This window comes from Paramisgurnus dabryanus, chromosome 17 (genome assembly GCF_030506205.2).
Source record: "Paramisgurnus dabryanus chromosome 17, PD_genome_1.1, whole genome shotgun sequence".
In the NCBI taxonomy this organism is placed as follows: Eukaryota; Metazoa; Chordata; class Actinopteri; order Cypriniformes; family Cobitidae; genus Paramisgurnus; species Paramisgurnus dabryanus.
The window spans coordinates 33,101,006-33,119,889 of record NC_133353.1 but is presented as its reverse complement, the minus strand read 5'-3'; the positions used below and the strand labels follow the sequence as shown (position 1 = coordinate 33,119,889).

Genomic DNA, 18,884 nt, shown 5'->3' with positions numbered 1-18,884 from the left:
TACATTTTTTTAAGTTGATGTTAAATACAAATAATATTAATTTGAAGAAAGCAATTATTACAGGTTTAAAAACTTAAATATATAATTCTGACATTATCAAATATATTGATTAAAATTATCTGTAAATTAAATACTTATATTATTAAGGCGTATACATCAAATAAAATATGTACATTTTAAACCAAATATCTATTTCTAGTCATTAATTTTGGTTTGTCTAACTAAAAAAAAAATCACATAACTGACATTAAAAGATTTTATTAAGTTACTTTAATCATTTATTTTAGATAGCCTACATTTACAAAGCCACTGAATCATTTTTACAGTGTATACATTGTGATCTTACGGTATTATTAAATGCATAATATGTAAAACTAAATAAAAGAGATGTGATACACGGACTCCATGAAAGCATACGTTTTCGTGTTCGGTCCACGTGGGTTAAACGGTCACATAGCCTATTCTCCATAAAAATCCGACTTAAATGCGCATCATTTGATTCATTTTTTTCTGTGCAATTAGAAGAGACGTGATGTATAACTGAGTCTTGTAACAAACCTCTATTCGCGTAGACCTTGAAGAGACCGAGAGCATTTGCGCAATATCATTAACTAGTTTATCTAATTGTACATTTAGTTCATTTTTGCATCTGAACGTTTTTAATAGCCTGAACATGGTTGTAATGCGCTTTTCTGCATTACTATACTTTTTATATTATCATGTTTTCCTTTACATGGTATGAAACTCGATATAAAGTGTGCAATGGTGTTGAATAAATTTGTATAATGAGTTATATTTTTGTAGTAAGTAAATAAAATCATATTGTGAGTGTAAAAATTCATAAATTCGAGGAGTTTCTGAGGTGTTTGTCATCGGCAAAAGGCACAGTTTCTCTGTTGCTGATTAAAACCTGTTGGCTATATGGGATTTTTTAAAATTAACATTTGTTCTACTTATTATTAATTTATTTTTTTGCCTACATTTACTCAAATAATATCAATGTAAAAATAGTAAGTACATCATCAAGTTAGGCGTAAAACGTACATTTTTTTTAAGTTGATTTTAAATGCAAATAATATTAATTAGAAGAAAATAAACACATAAAAAACACATAACTGACATTAAGTTAATTTAATCATTTATTTTAGATAGCCTACAGTTACAAAGCCACTGAATCATTTTTACAGTGTATACATTATGATCTTACGGTATTATTAAATGCATATAAATAAAAATATGTCAAACTAAATAAAGGAGATGTCATACATGGACTCCATGAAAGCATACGTTTCTTGTTCGGTCCACGTGGGGTTAAACGGTCACAAAGCCTATTCTCCATAAAAATCCGACTTAAATGCGCATCATTTGATTCATTTTTTTCTGTGCAATTAGAAGAGACATGATGTATAAGGGAGTCTTTTAACAAACCTCTAATTCGCGTAGACCTTGAAGAGACCGAGAGCATTTGCGCAATATCATTAACTAATTTATCTAATTTTACATTTTTTTTGTGATTTGTCAATTCATGTTCTGCTTGCCCCAATTCCAAATATTCTGTTGTATTATTATTCCCATTTTTTGTTAAACCGAGTATAACTCCCAAGCTAAACACCTACAAAACTAACCGTTTTGTCCAGTCTTAACAGTGTATGATATTCAGCTCGTCTTGATTTAATTATTTTATTCCGCCGAATGGAAAAAAAATCCATAGGCTATCTGAATGAATGGGATTCATAAATTAAGTAGGCTACAATAGTCTATACGTGCGTTAGTGAGACCTGTCGGCAGTTCACGTTTGCCAAAACATGAAAAGAAACGCGCTTTCAAAACATATTGCGAGCAAACACAGACGTCTTCATCCGGACGGGATTACATTTCTCAGATGACCTCTGAGTTCGGCGAAAAACAGTAGGTAAAATGCTCTGAAATTTACAGATTACAGAGGTCGTCAGAGAAAAACACAGACATGGCCGATTCAGACGGGATTAAAAACACAGTGGACCTCTGAGAAGCATGATTTTATCAAAATGATTTTTGTCGAGGGTGCCCCGCAAGCACGAGTTTGAAGCCTATGAATGAAAACGTTATTATTCGCTTTGCGCCAAACTCTGTTGCTGAAGGAGACGGACCGGAGCTCCGGCAAGGTGTGTTGTGGACCCGAGGAGGCAGAGCTGCGCTCCGGTGCGCTCCGGCCCAATTTAACCTATTACTTCCACTAACTGAGGTATCCTTCCTCCTTGCTGTCTGCCTGGTATGATTTTATTGGTCATCTAGGAATAATTTTCACTTTATCTTACTTAATGGGGCGCAGCGCAAAAACACAGTGGACCTCTGAGAAGCATGATTTTATCAAAATGATTTTTGTCGAGGGTGCCCCGCAAGCACGAGTTTGAAGCCTATGAATGAAAACGTTATTATTCGCTTTGCGCCAAACTCTGTTGCTGAAGGAGACGGACCGGAGCTCCGGTAAGGTGTGGTGTGGACCCGAGGAGGCAGAGCTGCGCTCCGTTGCGCTCCGGCCCAATTTAACCTATTACTTCCACTAACTGAGGTATCCTTCCTCCTTGCTGTCTGCCTGGTATGATTTTATTGGTCATCTAGGAATAATTTTCACTTTATCTTACTTAATGGGGCGCAGCGCAAACCCGTTGGCCTGTGACATCACACTACCGCGAGATCTATTCAAAAGCATACTGTAGGCCTCCTGTCTCGCGGTGCTAAGACGTCACATGCCGTTTGATCGGGCTGCGTGGCGCCGCAAGTCGTCAAACGAGAGCTGAGCATTGAGTCAAATAAGACACGCGTCAGAAAATTACCGAGGTCCGGACGGCCATGCCCTTTTTTGCCTCAAAATGCAGACAAATAATGTTTTTAGTAAGGCATGTTTGTTAAAACTAGTTACATTTCCTATATAAACTAAGTCCTGGCTTAAGCTTATAAAGACCCCGCAAAAACCCTGCTACAGCTCCTGAGGGGGTGCTCTCACTATTCACATGTAAATAAAATGGTTAGAAACCGGTTTTTCTGGTTCTCATTGCAGGACTGTGCGGGGGGGGGAGGGCATTCCGTTTCCATGTGGAGACATTTAACAAACACATTTGATATACACCAAGTTCCAGATTACAACAAAAACCAAAAACACATCACGTTTGATAGCAATGCATGTAGGCCCTACTTATTTGCAGAGGTGGGACAAAGTCATTGTTATGCAAGTCACAAGTAAGTCTTTGCCCTCGAATCCCGAGTCAAGTCGAGTCAAAGATGAGGCAAGTCCCAAGTCGAGTCAGAAGTCAAAGCCAACAAGTCTCAAGTCGAGTCCAAATTCCTACCATTTTAGTTTCGAGTCATGTCAAGTCCTCTTACCACAGAAATAAAATGCATGCTGTGGACAGGTGGAGGGAGGCCCCTATACTGCATTGCATTTTCAAAAGATCAAATATGCCATGATGCCACCATGGAGTGCCCAGAACAAAATGGCATTCTGTCCTCCTGCCATGTCAATGTAGTGACTTAGCTGCAGTGGTATAGATCAGTGGTGTAGTCTAGATTTTTGTAGTGAGTATACTGTGATTTTTCCCTCTCATCCTTATGCTCACTCGTCCCAGCGCGACACCTCATAAGCACCACAACACTCACAGATGCATACAGTATGGATCTTCATGTAACTAAGAGCATTCTGAAAGTGTACTCATGAACACATAAACTGAATGTGTTTTCAACATGTCAGTTTATTACAAGAAAAAAAAGACTTTAACAGCCAATGGGTTTACAGCTGGGGAAACTGGATTGATTTTTAGACTGGTTTAGTGTTAATCAACATCTAATAACTCAGGGACAAAAGTTACTTAACTGTTAATTAAAATTAAATTAACTGTTTACAATCTTCAATTCGTGTCAAACACATGCATTGAAGGTGAAAAAAAATCCACTCCTTCAATAGCTATTATCTGACAACTATTGATAACATTACCATGTGTTATTTAATGGTGTAAATGTTTTTAATTAATACACATTTAAGATGACCATGAATTAACTCTTATTTGCATAGTCATTGATATAAAAGCTTATTTTTGCATATAATATAAGCATTGTCTAAAACTGAAAATAGGCTTATACTTAATTATTATTACAAGACCATCTAGCCTAATATTTGCAAGTCTGAACTGAACATCAACGCAGACATGAATTTCCTCACAGAAGTTTACGATCATAATACATCTTGAACGTAGATATATAAATGAACACATAGAAGGGAAGTTTAACACTGTGAAGCACAAGCAAACATGCAGAGCAACTGAAGGCAGCTAAAAACCATCAGGATATAATCATGGGCTTATTATATTGCATTTGGAGCCATACCTCCAGATAAAGTAATAAACTGGACTGATGATTTAAATGTTGTTTACTCACATGTGCGTTGTAAACTCTATGGATTTTATGTTGCAGCACTGCTTCACTTGTTCATTTCTTCACATGGACTGTTTGTTTACAGTGTCGCGTGAGCAGCTACACTCCAGGTTCGACTTCATTTGGCGTAAAGCAGACCTCTTGGTGATGTCAAAGTACCGCGAGAGCGATTCAAAGCAGATTTCTCCATGTGATAACTGGAGTCTCTCTCGCGGTACTTTGCTATCACTCGCTTGTGGCGCAACACCAGTCTGCTCCCCAGTCACTTTCGCTTCACTATAGTAATTTGATTTCATAGAAATGAATACGCCGATCGGATCACATGTATATTATGACTAAAAGTTTAAAAATGTCACAAAACCATGCTGTTCGCGCTATTTTTAGTGGGTATACGGAAATCCTTGACAATTTCTAATCTAGTGGGTATACGGCGTAGTCCTGCATACAAGGCCGTAGCCAGGATTTTTCAAATACCGAGGACATTTTTTTATTATTTACATTTTTTCCATATTACAGAATAATAATAAACATGTCCAAACTACGACATAGCACAAATGTAACTGTGTCTGTGAGAATTTTGTTGGTGACTAAAAGCATCCAAAATAAATCAATGGTTACATTTCATCATCTGAAGTGCAAGTCACCCTTTGCATAGAAACTGCAAAACTGTGTCATTTTTTCAAGAAGCTTCTTAAATTTTCAATTTAGGATGAATTTTTAAAAGTATAGAACGAGTTTATATATAATAAGGGCTCTTAGTGGCTGCTTTTTCTTCAATATTCAGCGTTAGTCAAAATATATTTTTTGGTTTCTAATAACAAAAATTAATCTGTTTGGCACGGCTATATTTTGTCTACAAAAGTAATTTCAAGCATTTAACCATAAGCCTTCAGATTTAATGATTTTAAGACCATAGTTAACATTTTACTTAAGTGACCTTAAACTTTTGAGCAGTAGTGTAGGTTTTAATCTCATTGGTAGCCGTATTGCATCCCATATTGTAGGCTATTTGCTGCATAACCTTTAACTTTCTCATCTTCCCTTCTTCTCTGCTCATCTTTTGCTGGCTTTCCAAATGATAGTTAAGTTTGTTACAGCCTTTTCATTTTCATTTGCTTTATTAGATTAGAATTACAGACGTGGAGAGACTCTTTCTTATGAGTGTAGAGAATGATACATGCTCTCGCGTCAGTCTCCAACCACGACAGAAAAGATCGCTAGATTTGTCCTTTTTCGCTTTTTTAAGTTGCTAAATCTAGCGACAAAGTCATCAACAAGTTGGCAACACGACACTGCTCGGACTGTGCATGTATATAGCTAATCCTGCTTCTGGTTGACTAACGATGGAAATTCAGCCAATCATCATTGATTATGTGGTTGTCCCATCCCCTCTAACATACACAGCCCAATCAGTTATGTGTTTCCCACCCCTCAACACACGCAAGAGAAAAACATTGCCTGTCTAATGATGAGAGTTTACTCGCTTCAATGAGATTAATTATACTAATGCGCAGCATTTTAATGTCAGTAACGCTGTAAGGAAACGACGTTTATATATAACGCCGTTTTTCCATCACTGCACGTGATGATCCGTAGATGCAAGGATTGTCTCGTCGGCTATTTTCACATCAAAATGAAACGAAACTTCAAGAAAAAACTACCGAGGACATGACCTCGGTGTCCTCAATGGTAGCTACGGCCATGCCTGCATATCACGTAGACTACACCACTGGTATAGATCGCTTGGTGATGTCAAAGTACCGCGAGAGCGATTCCAGTTATCACGTGGATAAATCCGCTTTGAATCGCTCTCGCGGTACTTTGCTGTCACTCGCCTGTGGGTTTTTGTAGCGCCACACCACTCTGCTCCCCAGTCACTTTCGCGACGCTATAGCGATTTCATATGCCGATCGGATCGCGCAGTTCGGCAGAAAGTCAAACACACCAAATATATAGCCTAATATGTATATGCATTTCAACCCGCTAAAGTAGCAAGTGTAGCATGCCAGTGCTTCACTATTACTAAAAGTTTGAAATGTCACAAAACCATGCTGTTACGCATCCTCACGCTATTTTTAGCGGGTATATGGAGATCCTTTACAATTCCTAGTAGACTACACCACTGCTGAGCTGTACTGGTACGGTCCCATCATCCAAACCAACGTGGGACTGCAGTGATTGGATGTCGTGCAGGCAGCGCGCGTGCTCTCTGCATGCAGGTGGTGCACATTTTTTTCATAGATGCAGACACACTGAGAGCGGCGCGGCCGTGTGCATTTTTTGTGTAATGGGTAGGTTGCTTCACTGCTGATTCTTGCCATACCTCCGTTGCCTAAATGCGCACGCATACGGTGACATGTCATCATGGTGTACAAACAGTTAAAGGGTCTATTAAGTAAGATAAAGTCAAAATGAAACCGAGATGACCAATGAAATCAAACCAGGCAGACAGAGGTGCAACACAGAGGTCAGATGCGCAGTTAGTGGAAGTGCAAGAGAGATGTAAGTAATCAAACACTGACTATTATACAGCAGTTTATTGACGAGAAAAATGAAACCGTAGTGACTGTCAAGGTGACAGGACAAGAAACATTAATGCCGCTGAGCACTTGGGTGTCCAAATTTAATGCGCTGCTTTCTCTCCCTCCAGTAATTCACTTTCCGTTATTCAGCATGTTTATTTACAACATTCAACGCCACCCTTTAATTCTTGAAGATATGTTTTTAACTGTATAATGATTAGATTCCCTGTGTTGCACTGGACTTCTGCTAAGCTTGAACTTGAAAACGCGATGCATCACGTGCGCGGTACAACGCTTCATCCACCCGTAGCGCGCGTGCACGGAGTTTAAATGTTCATATTTTGGCTTGAACATTTTATTGCATTCAGTCTTAAAGCCTAATAAACAGTACCTGTTGAAGTCATTAAAGTTAAATAAACAAATAAACAAAAGAAGAGAAAGTGTGCAGCAGTGTGCCCAGGATGGTAAAATAATTATTACAATGTATTCCTAATGACCAACACAAGTCTTCTGCATACTGACATGGTTTGAAATCTATAGGTATTTGATTCTTTGGTTTTCTGATGTATTAAAATTCATATATGTAGAGCAGGGAAATAAGAAGCTTTTTTTCCTGGGGTGCATGCCCTGGAAAATACTTATATGGACCTCGGTATTTATAAAATCATGCAATGCGGCGTGTTTGTCTTTACAGTTATGAAATTTATTATTTTAAACACACATTTAACAAAGTATATATTGTAAGTGTAAATATTCATAAACTCAACACTTCGGAGGCGTTTTTCTAAAGAATAATGTTTAAACTTTATTGGTGGTGGTTGAGAATAATTCCTCTTTCCATATGTAACGCATTTTAACGCAATATAAATGTATCATATTGTTATTCTTAATATATAAGAATACTAATATATTTTTTACAACATTTATAACATATATATATATATATATTTATATATATAAAGATGCTTAGTACAATAGCTTTGCTTCATATAAGTTTCTGTAATAAATCATTAAATCAATCACAAAACGTGTTGACAGTGGCAAATAAAATGCTTGTTAATTTAAACAAGGCAGAAAGGTGTTTAAAACAGCTTTAATTAACAATATCTGAATTGGCTCTTTTGCACACTTCTAATTTTCTCATGTCATAATTTATAATTATTAATTAGATTGAATAAGTTTTGAAAAGTGTTGAATGCGAACGTGTAAGATATCTGGAAGGCGATGCGGCGTGTTTGTCTCTACAGCCACATGTTATAAAATTGATTATTTTACACACACATTTCACAAAGTACATATTGTAAATATTCATAATCTCAACATTTTGGAGGTGTTTTTCGTCCGCAAAAGGCACAGTTTCTCTGTTCGCGTCAATTATTTTGGTTTGACCAACTAAAAAAACACATAAGTGACATTAAGACATTTTATTAAGTTACTTTAATAAATTATTTTAGTGATATTCTATTTTACAATAATATTTTTTACAATTATGAATTACGTAGAAACACTGATATGCGCAAGAAAGGTAGCCTATTATTAAAGATTTTATAAATATAAATATGTAAAAACGAAATAAAAAGATATCATATGCCAACTGTACAGCCCGCATGGGTTTAAACGCCTTTTTTCTAAAGAATAATTTGTAAACTTTATTGGTGGTTGAGAAGAATTCCTCTTTCCATATGTAAAGCATTTTAGCGCAGTATAAATGTATCATATTGTTATTCTTAAAATATAAGAATACTACTATATTTTTTACAACATTTTTAACTTTAAAACATGTCTTTTTTATACCACATTAATCTCTTTAAAATATTGATACTTTTAGAAAAACTGACAATTATAAATATTATGAACAAACAATGAAACGGTGTCAAAATTCGACAACACAAATAATTAAGATATTCATTGTAAATAGAGTCGCGTTTATTAGGCTAAAACTAAATTCTCTGTTGCACTTCCTATAAATTCGAATTGCACGTATCTTAATAGTTGTATGCGCTGTTATGCTGGCAAGAAGGGGTTGACATATCACTTTGCTGTTTTAATACAGTAGCAATGTAAAATATTCAGCAATGCCTTTATTAACTTCTGGAAACAACGGCAATGCAATATTTTATGCGCCACCTGGTGGATATTCTGTGAAGCGAAACACATTAAGGGAAAATGGAAAGTAGCCCCCCCGAAAGCACTTGCAGAATGCTGCGAGACTCTGCGAGACGAATTGGCGAATGCCGCGGGAGAAAACGCGCATTTTTAAAGGCCACATCTGTATCACTGCGATTGACCGAGGTGTTGAATTGTCATGACAAGCAATGTGTGCCAAAGTTCACGAAAACCCAGCCGAAGTATTTGTACTGTAAAATCATGCTACGAAATGTAAAGAACCTTCATTGAAAATATAATCTTGATTTCTTTAATATTAACCGAGTACGGTCAAGTCAAAGTTTGAAATAAATGTAAAAATCAGTGACTGAATTAAAAATATGAATTTCACAGACAGGGTCACATGCATTTTAAAGCATGCATTGTAAAAATAAAAAGATCTGTCCTTTGTTTTTATGAGCGTCTGTGAAACATCATCTTGCATTGTCTCCCAGACGTCTCGCTATCTGTCTGCATATGATATGCCCTTCAGACTAATTCAAAATCTAGTACAGAATAACAATTTCTGCAACTCGGATGAAAACCTGCACTCCTGCAACTGCGCATTGTGAACGTCAGAACAAAAGCTTCCCAGAAAGCATCACAAAAACATATTGAGTTTGCATACGCAAGCACACACATAAAAAACACTTGTGGCTGATAAAATTAGGACCGCTTTGGAATGTACCACAAAAGATGCAAGCACGAGTCCAGGTTACGGTCTCTTAGCAACAGACGGGCATTCACCTCCACTGTGCTGGTTGCCAGGAGTGACGATGTTTCTTAAAGCTCAAAGGAGAGTCATCAGCTAACAAGACATTTATGTGCTGTAAACACATCATAAATCTGTTTCAGCCAAATGGGTATCAGAGTGGATTTAACTATTTAAATCTTCCAGAATCCTTCATCCGGATATGAGCAGAATTATATAATCTAATCTAATTTCATTCTCTCCGCCAGGTCCTTGGTAGTGACGACAGCTGTTTGGAAATTAGACTTCCGCGCGATGCACACTCCTGTGTCCATGCTGATGGGGGTCGTGTTCGCTCCCTTGGGCCTTGTGCTGGTATTCACCGCAGCCATCACGCCACAGTGGAGGGAGGGGCAAGCGCGGCTGGGTGCCCCAGGGCGCGCCGGAGCCACGGAGCTCCTCCTACTTCGTTCGGATGGATTATGGGAAAGCTGCCTGCAGGTGGTGCACTCCGAGCTTAAAGAATGCTGGCCCGTGTCGGGATCCTACCAACGGGATGCCAGGGTTCGAATGGTTCAGGGATTGGTGCTGTCATCGCTCTTTTTGTGCGGTGCGGGAATCGTACTCGCTTGCGTGGGAGTTCGATGCTGGACTGATATTCCTCTCAGGAGTGTAGCGGCAGCTGGTGGCCTGTTGGTGGCGATGGCAGGCGTGCTCAGTCTGGCTGCTTTAGGGGTGTACACGTGCCATCTGGCAAAGCTGGGGATCGAGGTGGATTCAACCGTAACTGACACCCAGGGACTGAACATACATAAGCCACCGCGACTAACGTTACACCCTGCCGGATCGCTTTATTTTGGGTGGGTGGGTGCTTGGGTACAGGTGATGGGAGGGGCGGCTTTGCTGTTCGGGTTTAAGAGCATGCAGTGCCCAACCTGTCCCAAACAGAGACTCAAAGAGAGTGCCGAGATGTATGAGGTGAACTGTTAAGAAATATTCGCATCAGATGAGCGAAATAATAGGTTCTGTACAATGAGAAGAACAGCGTATTGCTCTTGCGCTCGATGCAACGTTGCATTGCAGTTAGTGCAAAAAACACTGTTCTGGGTTAAATACCAACCTGATTTCAAAAATAATACGTATTTTAAGTATTCGGCTAATTTGTATGAATTTTGTACGAAGCGAAATGTACAAAAATGTTCGATTTAAAAAAAAATTATGATACCCTGCACCTAAACCAAACGTCACAGGTTTTGAAAGCCAATCGTACAAAAACATATGATTTTTGTTGATCGAATCTATACGAATTAGCCACCTGGTAAAATACGTACGAATTGCCATTGTGTTGTAAATAGAAACTACCGTATATTAACAGCATCTTTGGCTTGCTGAGACACATTCAACTTGTTGCATATAAAAATCAAAGCAGATGTCTTTGGGGCATTATTATAAATGTGTAATTGTCAATGCATTTTTGTGTGCTTTCATGCAGAAAGTGGTAATTTTTAGTAGCCACAGTCGTGTAGCAAGATGTGTGCAAAGATGAAAACATCTGAAACTTTACATAAAGTACTGAATCATTACCAGAAGCCTTAGTTATTTAGATGTTACTATTCTCGTATGTGGTGTCCCTGTATTACGACATCACTCGTAAATTTAACTGTACATCATGATAGTGCTGTTTAACAAACTTTCATGAAATGATAGCAATGTGCTAATGTCACATGGCTGAAAAGCATTTTGGGCTTTCCCGCTACTACATGAGATGCAGTCAAAGCTTATGGTTACTAAACATGTCTAAGATTTAAACCAGCAGTATTTTGCATTGTAAATACATGTAGTTTTTCACCGTCGTACTGTCGATTTTTCTGATTCAATGGTACAAAAGCTTATTTTTATGCTTCACTTTAGTCATGTAAAACATTTGACTGCTTGTAACATTTCAGTCAACGCGTCTTTATCTACTGTCCTCCTGTCATGCAAATAAATTGTGATTTTACGCTGAACTGGTTGTCTGGGCATATACGTGGCTTTTTAGGAATCACCTGTAACTTTCCACATTACACAGCCGGCAAAATGGCATTTGAAAAATCCATCCCTACTGAAAAGACCAGCTAAAACCAGCCTAAGGTGGTTGGCTGGTTTTAACTGGTGTCCTATTCTGTTTTTAGCTAGTTAAGCTGGTGTAGCGCCCTTTAGGGGGTTTTGGACATCAGCTGATCCACCGCATCAAGAGGCAAAGGGGGCGCTGATGAGCACATTTCGAAGCATAAAAATGACAGATGGGACACCCTTCGGACTCGTAGACTAAGCAAGCATGCGAAATTTAAGGTCACAAGACCGAACATCCACATGAAGTGTGCCATTTGGGACAGGGCCCACGACTCTTCTGTTGCTCTGTGCAATTTTGAAAAGGTCAAAGGTTATCTCATCTCGGCAACTCATGCATCAAAATATTTTACGAGTTGCCCAGTGGAAAATACCACATGAGGGGGTGTTGATGTGCATTTTCCACGTTGGCTTTTGGTATTTATCATAATTACCATAGCATGTGAAGGCAGCACTAGTCTCCCAGCCTGACCAACTAAAAAAGTGGCCAAAACCCCTCTTCAACCAGCCTGCTACATCATCTTAACCAGCTAAAACCAGACTGGGAGACCAGCTTAGGCTGGTTTTATCTGGTCTTTTCAGTAGGTATGTTTGTTTTAATGTCCGTTTAATACAATCAGACAACAATCATGTAATATTTATTCATTTTTGGTAGTAATCTAGAAAAACATCCGATTGATTAAATAAAAGCTAAAAATATCAGCCAAACAAATGTGTATGTTTATACAGTTTAATAGCTGAGCAGAATTAGAAATATTTACACGATTTTATGTTTTGTTATCAAAACTTTTATGTAAGTTTGCATTTGTATCTGAAAAACTATACAATTTCGTGTTTTATATACAGTATTAGGCATTAAAAAGCAAATCTCATTCAACACACGGTCATTAGCGTGTATTCACCATAGACGCCATCATCACATGCGCACTTACCTGTGTGGGTAACCATAGCAACAAGTAGACCGCTGTGGTACTTTCTGGTCAGAGTCGTATAATAATGGTAAGATCTTTAAATCACTAAATATACCAACAAAACACGAATACTGGTATTATTTTGAATATTACATCTCACAAATACTTAATTTTTAAAAAACTGTTTAATTGACTTTTGGTTATGTGTGCTGTGTACGACGAAAGTTTAGAGTGCACGAGGCAAACTAACTTCGAGAGATTGCGCGCCTAAAGATGCTGATTGCTGAATACAAACTTTTTAGTTTGTTTCAATTTCTATTTCTCTCTCTGCGCAAATGTTTAAGGCTTATCGCGATACATCAGAGATAAATGAAACACCGTATCTAACAGAAAAAGAAAGCAATGCAACATACATAAACATACATATAAATCAGTACACGTAACGGCTTGAATACGAGAAACATGTTGCCAACAAATGCTTCACTCACCTCGAATGAATAGTTCACCCGAAAATAAACTTTTACTCACCCTAAAGGCAGAAGGCTGACCTCTGACCCTACGTTACACAAACTCATCGCTTCACCTCAGAAGACATACCTGTATGGATTTGCGTAACTAATGCCGTCACTAAAGCTAAAAGGAAAGTATGAAATATAACTCTAAATGTGTTTTACCGAAACAAGAAAGTCATTTACAACTAAAATGGCTCGAGGATGAGAAAAAAATGCTAATTTTTAATTTGAGGTGAACATTTAAGAAAAAAAGTACAGGGCGCCACCGTGTGGCCATTTTGAAAATAACCACTTCTGGGCATAAAAACGTCCAATATTGCAGTGAGAGGTATCCATTTAAAGGGATAGTTTACCCAAAAGTGACATTCTGTCATCATTTACTAACTTTCATTATGTTACAAAGTTGTATAAATGTCTTTGTTCTGATAAACACGAAGGAAGATATTTTGAGGAATGTTCGTGAGCCCCATTCACTTTCATAGTATTCTTTTTTCCTACTATGGAAGTGAATGTGGTCCACGAATGGTTTGGTTACAAACATTTCTCAAAATATCTTCCTTTGTGTTGGTCAGAACAAAGACATTTAAACATGAAAGTGAGTAAATTATGACAGAATTTTTATTTTTGGGGTATTGAACTATCCCATTAAGACAAAGTTTCAGGATCTGTGTTGCCATACAGAAATTTTATTTATAATAAAAAAATAATTTGTATCAAACAAACACTTTCATGGCTTTTCTATTATCCGAACGTTCCAAAAACATTCATAAAACCTTTTTTGACATTGCATACTTAAGCAAATATTACTGTATATACTTGTTGTAATAACAAATATGCATCCTATTAGTATAATTCTAATAATCAAATTTTCAAGAAACTTAGTTAAAATTAAACACATCATGATCAGTGTCTTTTAACAAGTGCCTAAAGTTAGATTTTTCCTTTTTCATCAAAAAAGGCAGTTTATCATAAATTCAGTGATAGTTCAGAGTACACGTACAGCAGTGTCATTCAAAATCTTCTCTGTCCCAGATGAGTTGAATTTCATGTCATTTATATATCAATGTACAATCATCGTTGTTTGCAGTATGGTTGTAAAATGTCAGTTTGTGTACGTGTTTCATATGTAAAAGTAGTTTTCTGTAGGAGGCGTATTTTCCACGCCAGTGATCTGTGTCTGCAAAGGCACTGTTGTGTCTTTAGGGGTTGAGTCTCCATCATCAGATATTTCAGCATCTACCAACTGTTCCCCTTCGCTCAGGTTCACTTCGCTCGGCTCTTCTTCACCTTTGGAAGTGTCTGTACTGTGTGCGGCTATCGCTTTCTGCTCTTTCTCATTGGCCGGTCTTTCAATGTCTTGAAGCAGCTCTTCGTTAAAAACTTTCCACTCGCGAAACTTCTGCGGAGTGAATTCAGAATCCTCCAACATCTTATTAATAAGCTGTAGCTCCGCCTCTTTTGCCTGTTTAAAAAAACAGGAGCCAATGAGACAGAGACAAGGAAATTTGGATTTATCACAATAAAAATATCAAATGCATAAATGTAAATGTAATATTTTCAAAATATTCCAAAATTTTCTCGTTTAATTTAATACATTTCCATTGCATCTGGCTATGTATTACTAAACATTGATATGGCATTGTGCTAGTGTAATATTTCATAAGTTCATTGATTTAAAATGACCTTAAGTGTACTTTGGAGGGCACGAAGCGTGTGAATTTTCTCATTGATGACAGGGTTCTTGTTGCGTTTGATGAAGGATTTACGAAGCTGGTCATGCGTCAATGGCTGGTTCTGACCAATCAGAGACACTCCTCCTTTCTTCAGGCTATGAAACATTTCATCCATCTCATCTACACTTCCTGAGGGGCAGAGAGAGGGAAGAAAGCGAGATCGAGTTTGTTTAAAGATACAATATAAATCAATGTTAAAGAGTAACTTGATATTTTACACTACTTTACCTGTTATTTTACGGCCCCCTGCTGCTGATATAGTCATCGGCTCTGGAGTTGATGTCCTGTTTTTCTTATCTTTCGTTCGGGGGAGTGTGTTTGATTGAGGCTGTGTTTTCTATTACATAGTAGAAATATATTTTTATATTTCACATCATCATTCCCTCCATTTAAATTGTTTACATTTGATCTGTTTATGTGTTTATATAGAAAAATTAAGAGACCACACCGATTTTGCCTTTAATTATCATTTGATCACAAAATATGTGATAAAATATCAGACTTATTGAGATGTACACCGTCTAATTTGAGCTACAGACGAAAGAAAGTATAAACATTGATTTTGAAAAATAAGTACATTAAGCCCTTGTTAAGCGATTACATGCATGCTCTAAATATTCGTTAAACATCTAAAATGATTTTTTTGTTAGTTTTCTGAGATTCCATTGGGGTAGGGGTCTGTTTGTTAAGGTGATTTCAAATGTCAGCATTGGCTTTCAGAGATCATTGACCCTGACTTTAACTGTTGGGAAAATATCTGATGACAAAAACGGTTTGGCAACATGAGAAATTAAAAAATGTAAAAAACTTGTTAAAAAAACTTGTTTTAAAAGCACGCATCAGGTTTATTTAAATGCACATAGTGTATTTATGTTAATTTTATGCAGTTAAGACTGAATGGACCTGAAAATGTCAAATGGTGTAACCGCCAATTGCACAAAAGAATAAGGAATATTAAATATTTTATCCACCTTGATGCATGTGAGCATAATCATAAAAAATAAATTTTAAATATCATTTTATTAGTTATTTCTAAATGTAAATTAAAATTTTGTAATATTTGTCCTGACATATGCTGAAAACAGCTCTGTTTTCTAAATAATATTTGACAAATATTGTAAAAATGTATGTAAAAAATTATATTATACTCAACTAGATTATTTTATTTTATTAGCATTTTTTATGAATATTTTTATATTTTCATTTTAAAAAATACTAGTTACTCCAATTGACACAGACCGGTTACACCACATTGACATTTTTGCAATTATCCCCCAAATATTCTTTCAAAATGAAATGAAACCAGAAATTTTAGACTTGGTCCTCAAAAAAGAGAATTTATGCAAGTAATCTGCAAATTTAAAATGTTTTTTTTTTAACTGCTTTACATTTAATTGAAACATACCAACACAAATTAATTAACTTCACGTCATTGACCCGCGTAACATAACTGCCTATTAAGATCATTGCATAACAATAGATATTAAAGCAGTCTGTCTCAATGTCAATCAAATAATAAAACAAAGAAAAAAGTTGAACATATATTTTTCCTATAGATATTGTTTTTGATTTTGTGTGTGCTAAATTTGTAGCTAATTAGTTTTACCAGCGATTTTAAGGTATGAATTAAAAAAATTATTTAACTCTTTGCTGACTCTATCAACTTCAACAATTTTTTTTTTCATATTTCAACAAATCATACATCATTTTGAAGTTTTTTAATAGAGAATGTGATAAAAATAACTAATTTTTTAAAATTAGCTCAATCCGACTTAATTTGCCAGCACGGATCACAAATATTCATCCACTGTAAGTAAGATTTCTTAGTTTAAACTAAAAAAAATGTGTTATTTGGTTGCCTTAAATTTTGAGCTCCTTTATCTTAAGAATATTAGTAAAAAAATGTGTAAAAATTATTGTGTGAACTAATATATTTAAGTTATAAAGGTAACTTACTTTATTTTAAAGTTGTGCTTTAGAACTATTCCTTAAATACATGTAAAACCATTAGTACTGTGTTATTTTCATTAAAAATTAATATAAACTAATTTTCCTTGCAGTATTCAAGATCTGAAAATACTTCTAACAAATAATTCTATATTTTCTAACAAAAATCTTTTTGTTAGTTTGTCTGATTTCAGTTTTGCAATGCAAAAGAAAATATATTTTTTTATTAGGAATTTGGCACACATGTTGTCTGTAATTGGAACAAAAATTAGGGGATTGTTTGTATTTATGTACATGTGTGAATGTGTGTGCGCTGTGTGATATCCTCACCGCAGCGACTTTCTTCCGGGGAGGGAGAGGTGAACGAGATGTTTCCTCCTCAGATTCGGTTTCACTGTAACAATCTAACAACAGAAACATCAACCATTAACCAACATTAACCAGTCTCAACAACTGTACTGTCCATCAAAAAACACCAACCATCTTTATACTGCAGAATCAACACGTATACCATAAGAATGCATTTATAAAGATTTTATAAAGTGAGTTGCAAAATGATAATGAAGCTTTGAATGTCATTCCATCCAAAATAACAGTAAAAGTTTTTTTTCCATACCTTCTTCGCTATCCGGCTGACTTTGGGTATTTTTCCTGTGCTTCTGAATGGCTATTATTAAACAGTTAATCCATCTATTGAGAAAAAAATGACATTTTGACATTCTTGTGCAGTATTGGTTAATGGCCAATAGAGGGCACTGTTGACCATCTTTGAGAAATCCACTACCAAATACAACTCAAAGGATTAAAAAATCTAAATGGGGGCGTTAATTTAGTTTTGACATTGAAATTCTCTGCGGCTTTGTAGTCCAATCAGCATGCTTATTGTCTGCGTCTGACTTTGAAATGCATTTGACCTGAGCTTTTGCATTAATGCACCGAGTCAAAGTCATTAAGAGCCATTATTAAACAGTAGTATCGTTCAATACATCCGAATAGATGAGCCACATTCAAAATACAGATAAACTCATTATATATTAATGTGGCGAGTTGCTTGGTAACCGCTAAGAGACGATAGTTAGGATGATGAACTATATCACTTGGTGGTCTAAGCGCAGCTTTTATTCATGGTAAAATCACTGCGATGCATGACATCTTGCGGCTTACTGTTTTATTTAAGCATTGAAATCCAAACAATAATACAGGCTGAGATATTACAGCACAACTTGACAAGAGAACAGTACTGATATCCATTTTATTTGTAAAACCATGGTTTTATCTTATGGTTTTTTCCCTGATATGTCTAGTATTATCAATTGACTAATGTGGAAGAATGAGGGTTAACATGAATTGCAGCATGGTCTCCTCGACCGCACTATATTTAAAGTCATTGAGTCACCATGAAGTGCAAAAGAAAGCATCATTTTAAACTATAAGTATAATGCTCTTATATAAATCCTGAATAACTGCTATAGCTCGAAGTATAGAAGTTGACCTATGAAAGGTATACATTTATAGCAAGCCTGTATTATAATTTATTGCATCTTAAACATTTATATAAAATGAAAGGTCAAAATTTATTTGTGCATGAGCAGAAGCGCCGAGCAGGCAAGATCTAATCATCGTGACATTTCAACATCAATAATTTTACAAAAGTAAAATGCCACGAATGACTGTCCGACTCCGCAACATCTGACGTAAGGTACCATTATGTGCGATTAGACTCACTTGCTCATGTCGGTCACATTTTCTGCAGCGAAGAAGAAATCCTGAAAGCGCTGGTGGCACATTTTAAATACACTAGGATGAAACAAACAGAGAGAGAGAAAAGATGATAATACCCATTACATTTATGGCAAAGGCTTAAGCGGCTTAATGAAAAAATGCGAACTCATTTGTCATCATGTTGG

General features: G+C 36.3%; 2 protein-coding genes across 6 annotated transcripts in view; one reads left to right on the top strand and one right to left on the bottom strand.

Moving 5' to 3' along the window:
* cldn23l (claudin 23-like) overlaps nt 1-11,769 on the top strand; it is a 14,172-nt gene extending 2,403 nt beyond the window's left edge. For 2 of the 3 annotated variants that reach the window (XM_065288780.2, XM_065288779.2), the window contains one exon: nt 10,035-11,769. In XM_065288780.2, coding sequence (XP_065144852.2) covers nt 10,081-10,755 — 675 coding nt within the window. In that variant the 5' untranslated portion in view covers nt 10,035-10,080 and the 3' untranslated portion in view covers nt 10,756-11,769. Of the gene's footprint in view, nt 1-9,246; nt 9,938-10,034 lie in introns of those variants that run through there. The other variant, XM_065288778.2, reaches the window with a different exon arrangement.
* A 1,944-nt stretch (nt 11,770-13,713) lies between these two features.
* The window catches only part of cnksr1 (connector enhancer of kinase suppressor of Ras 1), a 62,907-nt gene continuing 57,736 nt past the window's right edge, over nt 13,714-18,884 (bottom strand). For all 3 annotated transcript variants that reach the window (XM_065288244.2, XM_065288245.2, XM_065288246.2), the window contains 6 exons: nt 18,703-18,774; nt 17,594-17,667; nt 17,308-17,381; nt 15,259-15,367; nt 14,981-15,159; nt 13,714-14,759 (listed from right to left, as the gene is read on the bottom strand). In XM_065288244.2, coding sequence (XP_065144316.2) covers nt 14,418-14,759; nt 14,981-15,159; nt 15,259-15,367; nt 17,308-17,381; nt 17,594-17,667; nt 18,703-18,774 — 850 coding nt within the window. In that variant the 3' untranslated portion in view covers nt 13,714-14,417. The remainder of the gene's footprint in view (nt 14,760-14,980; nt 15,160-15,258; nt 15,368-17,307; nt 17,382-17,593; nt 17,668-18,702; nt 18,775-18,884) is intronic.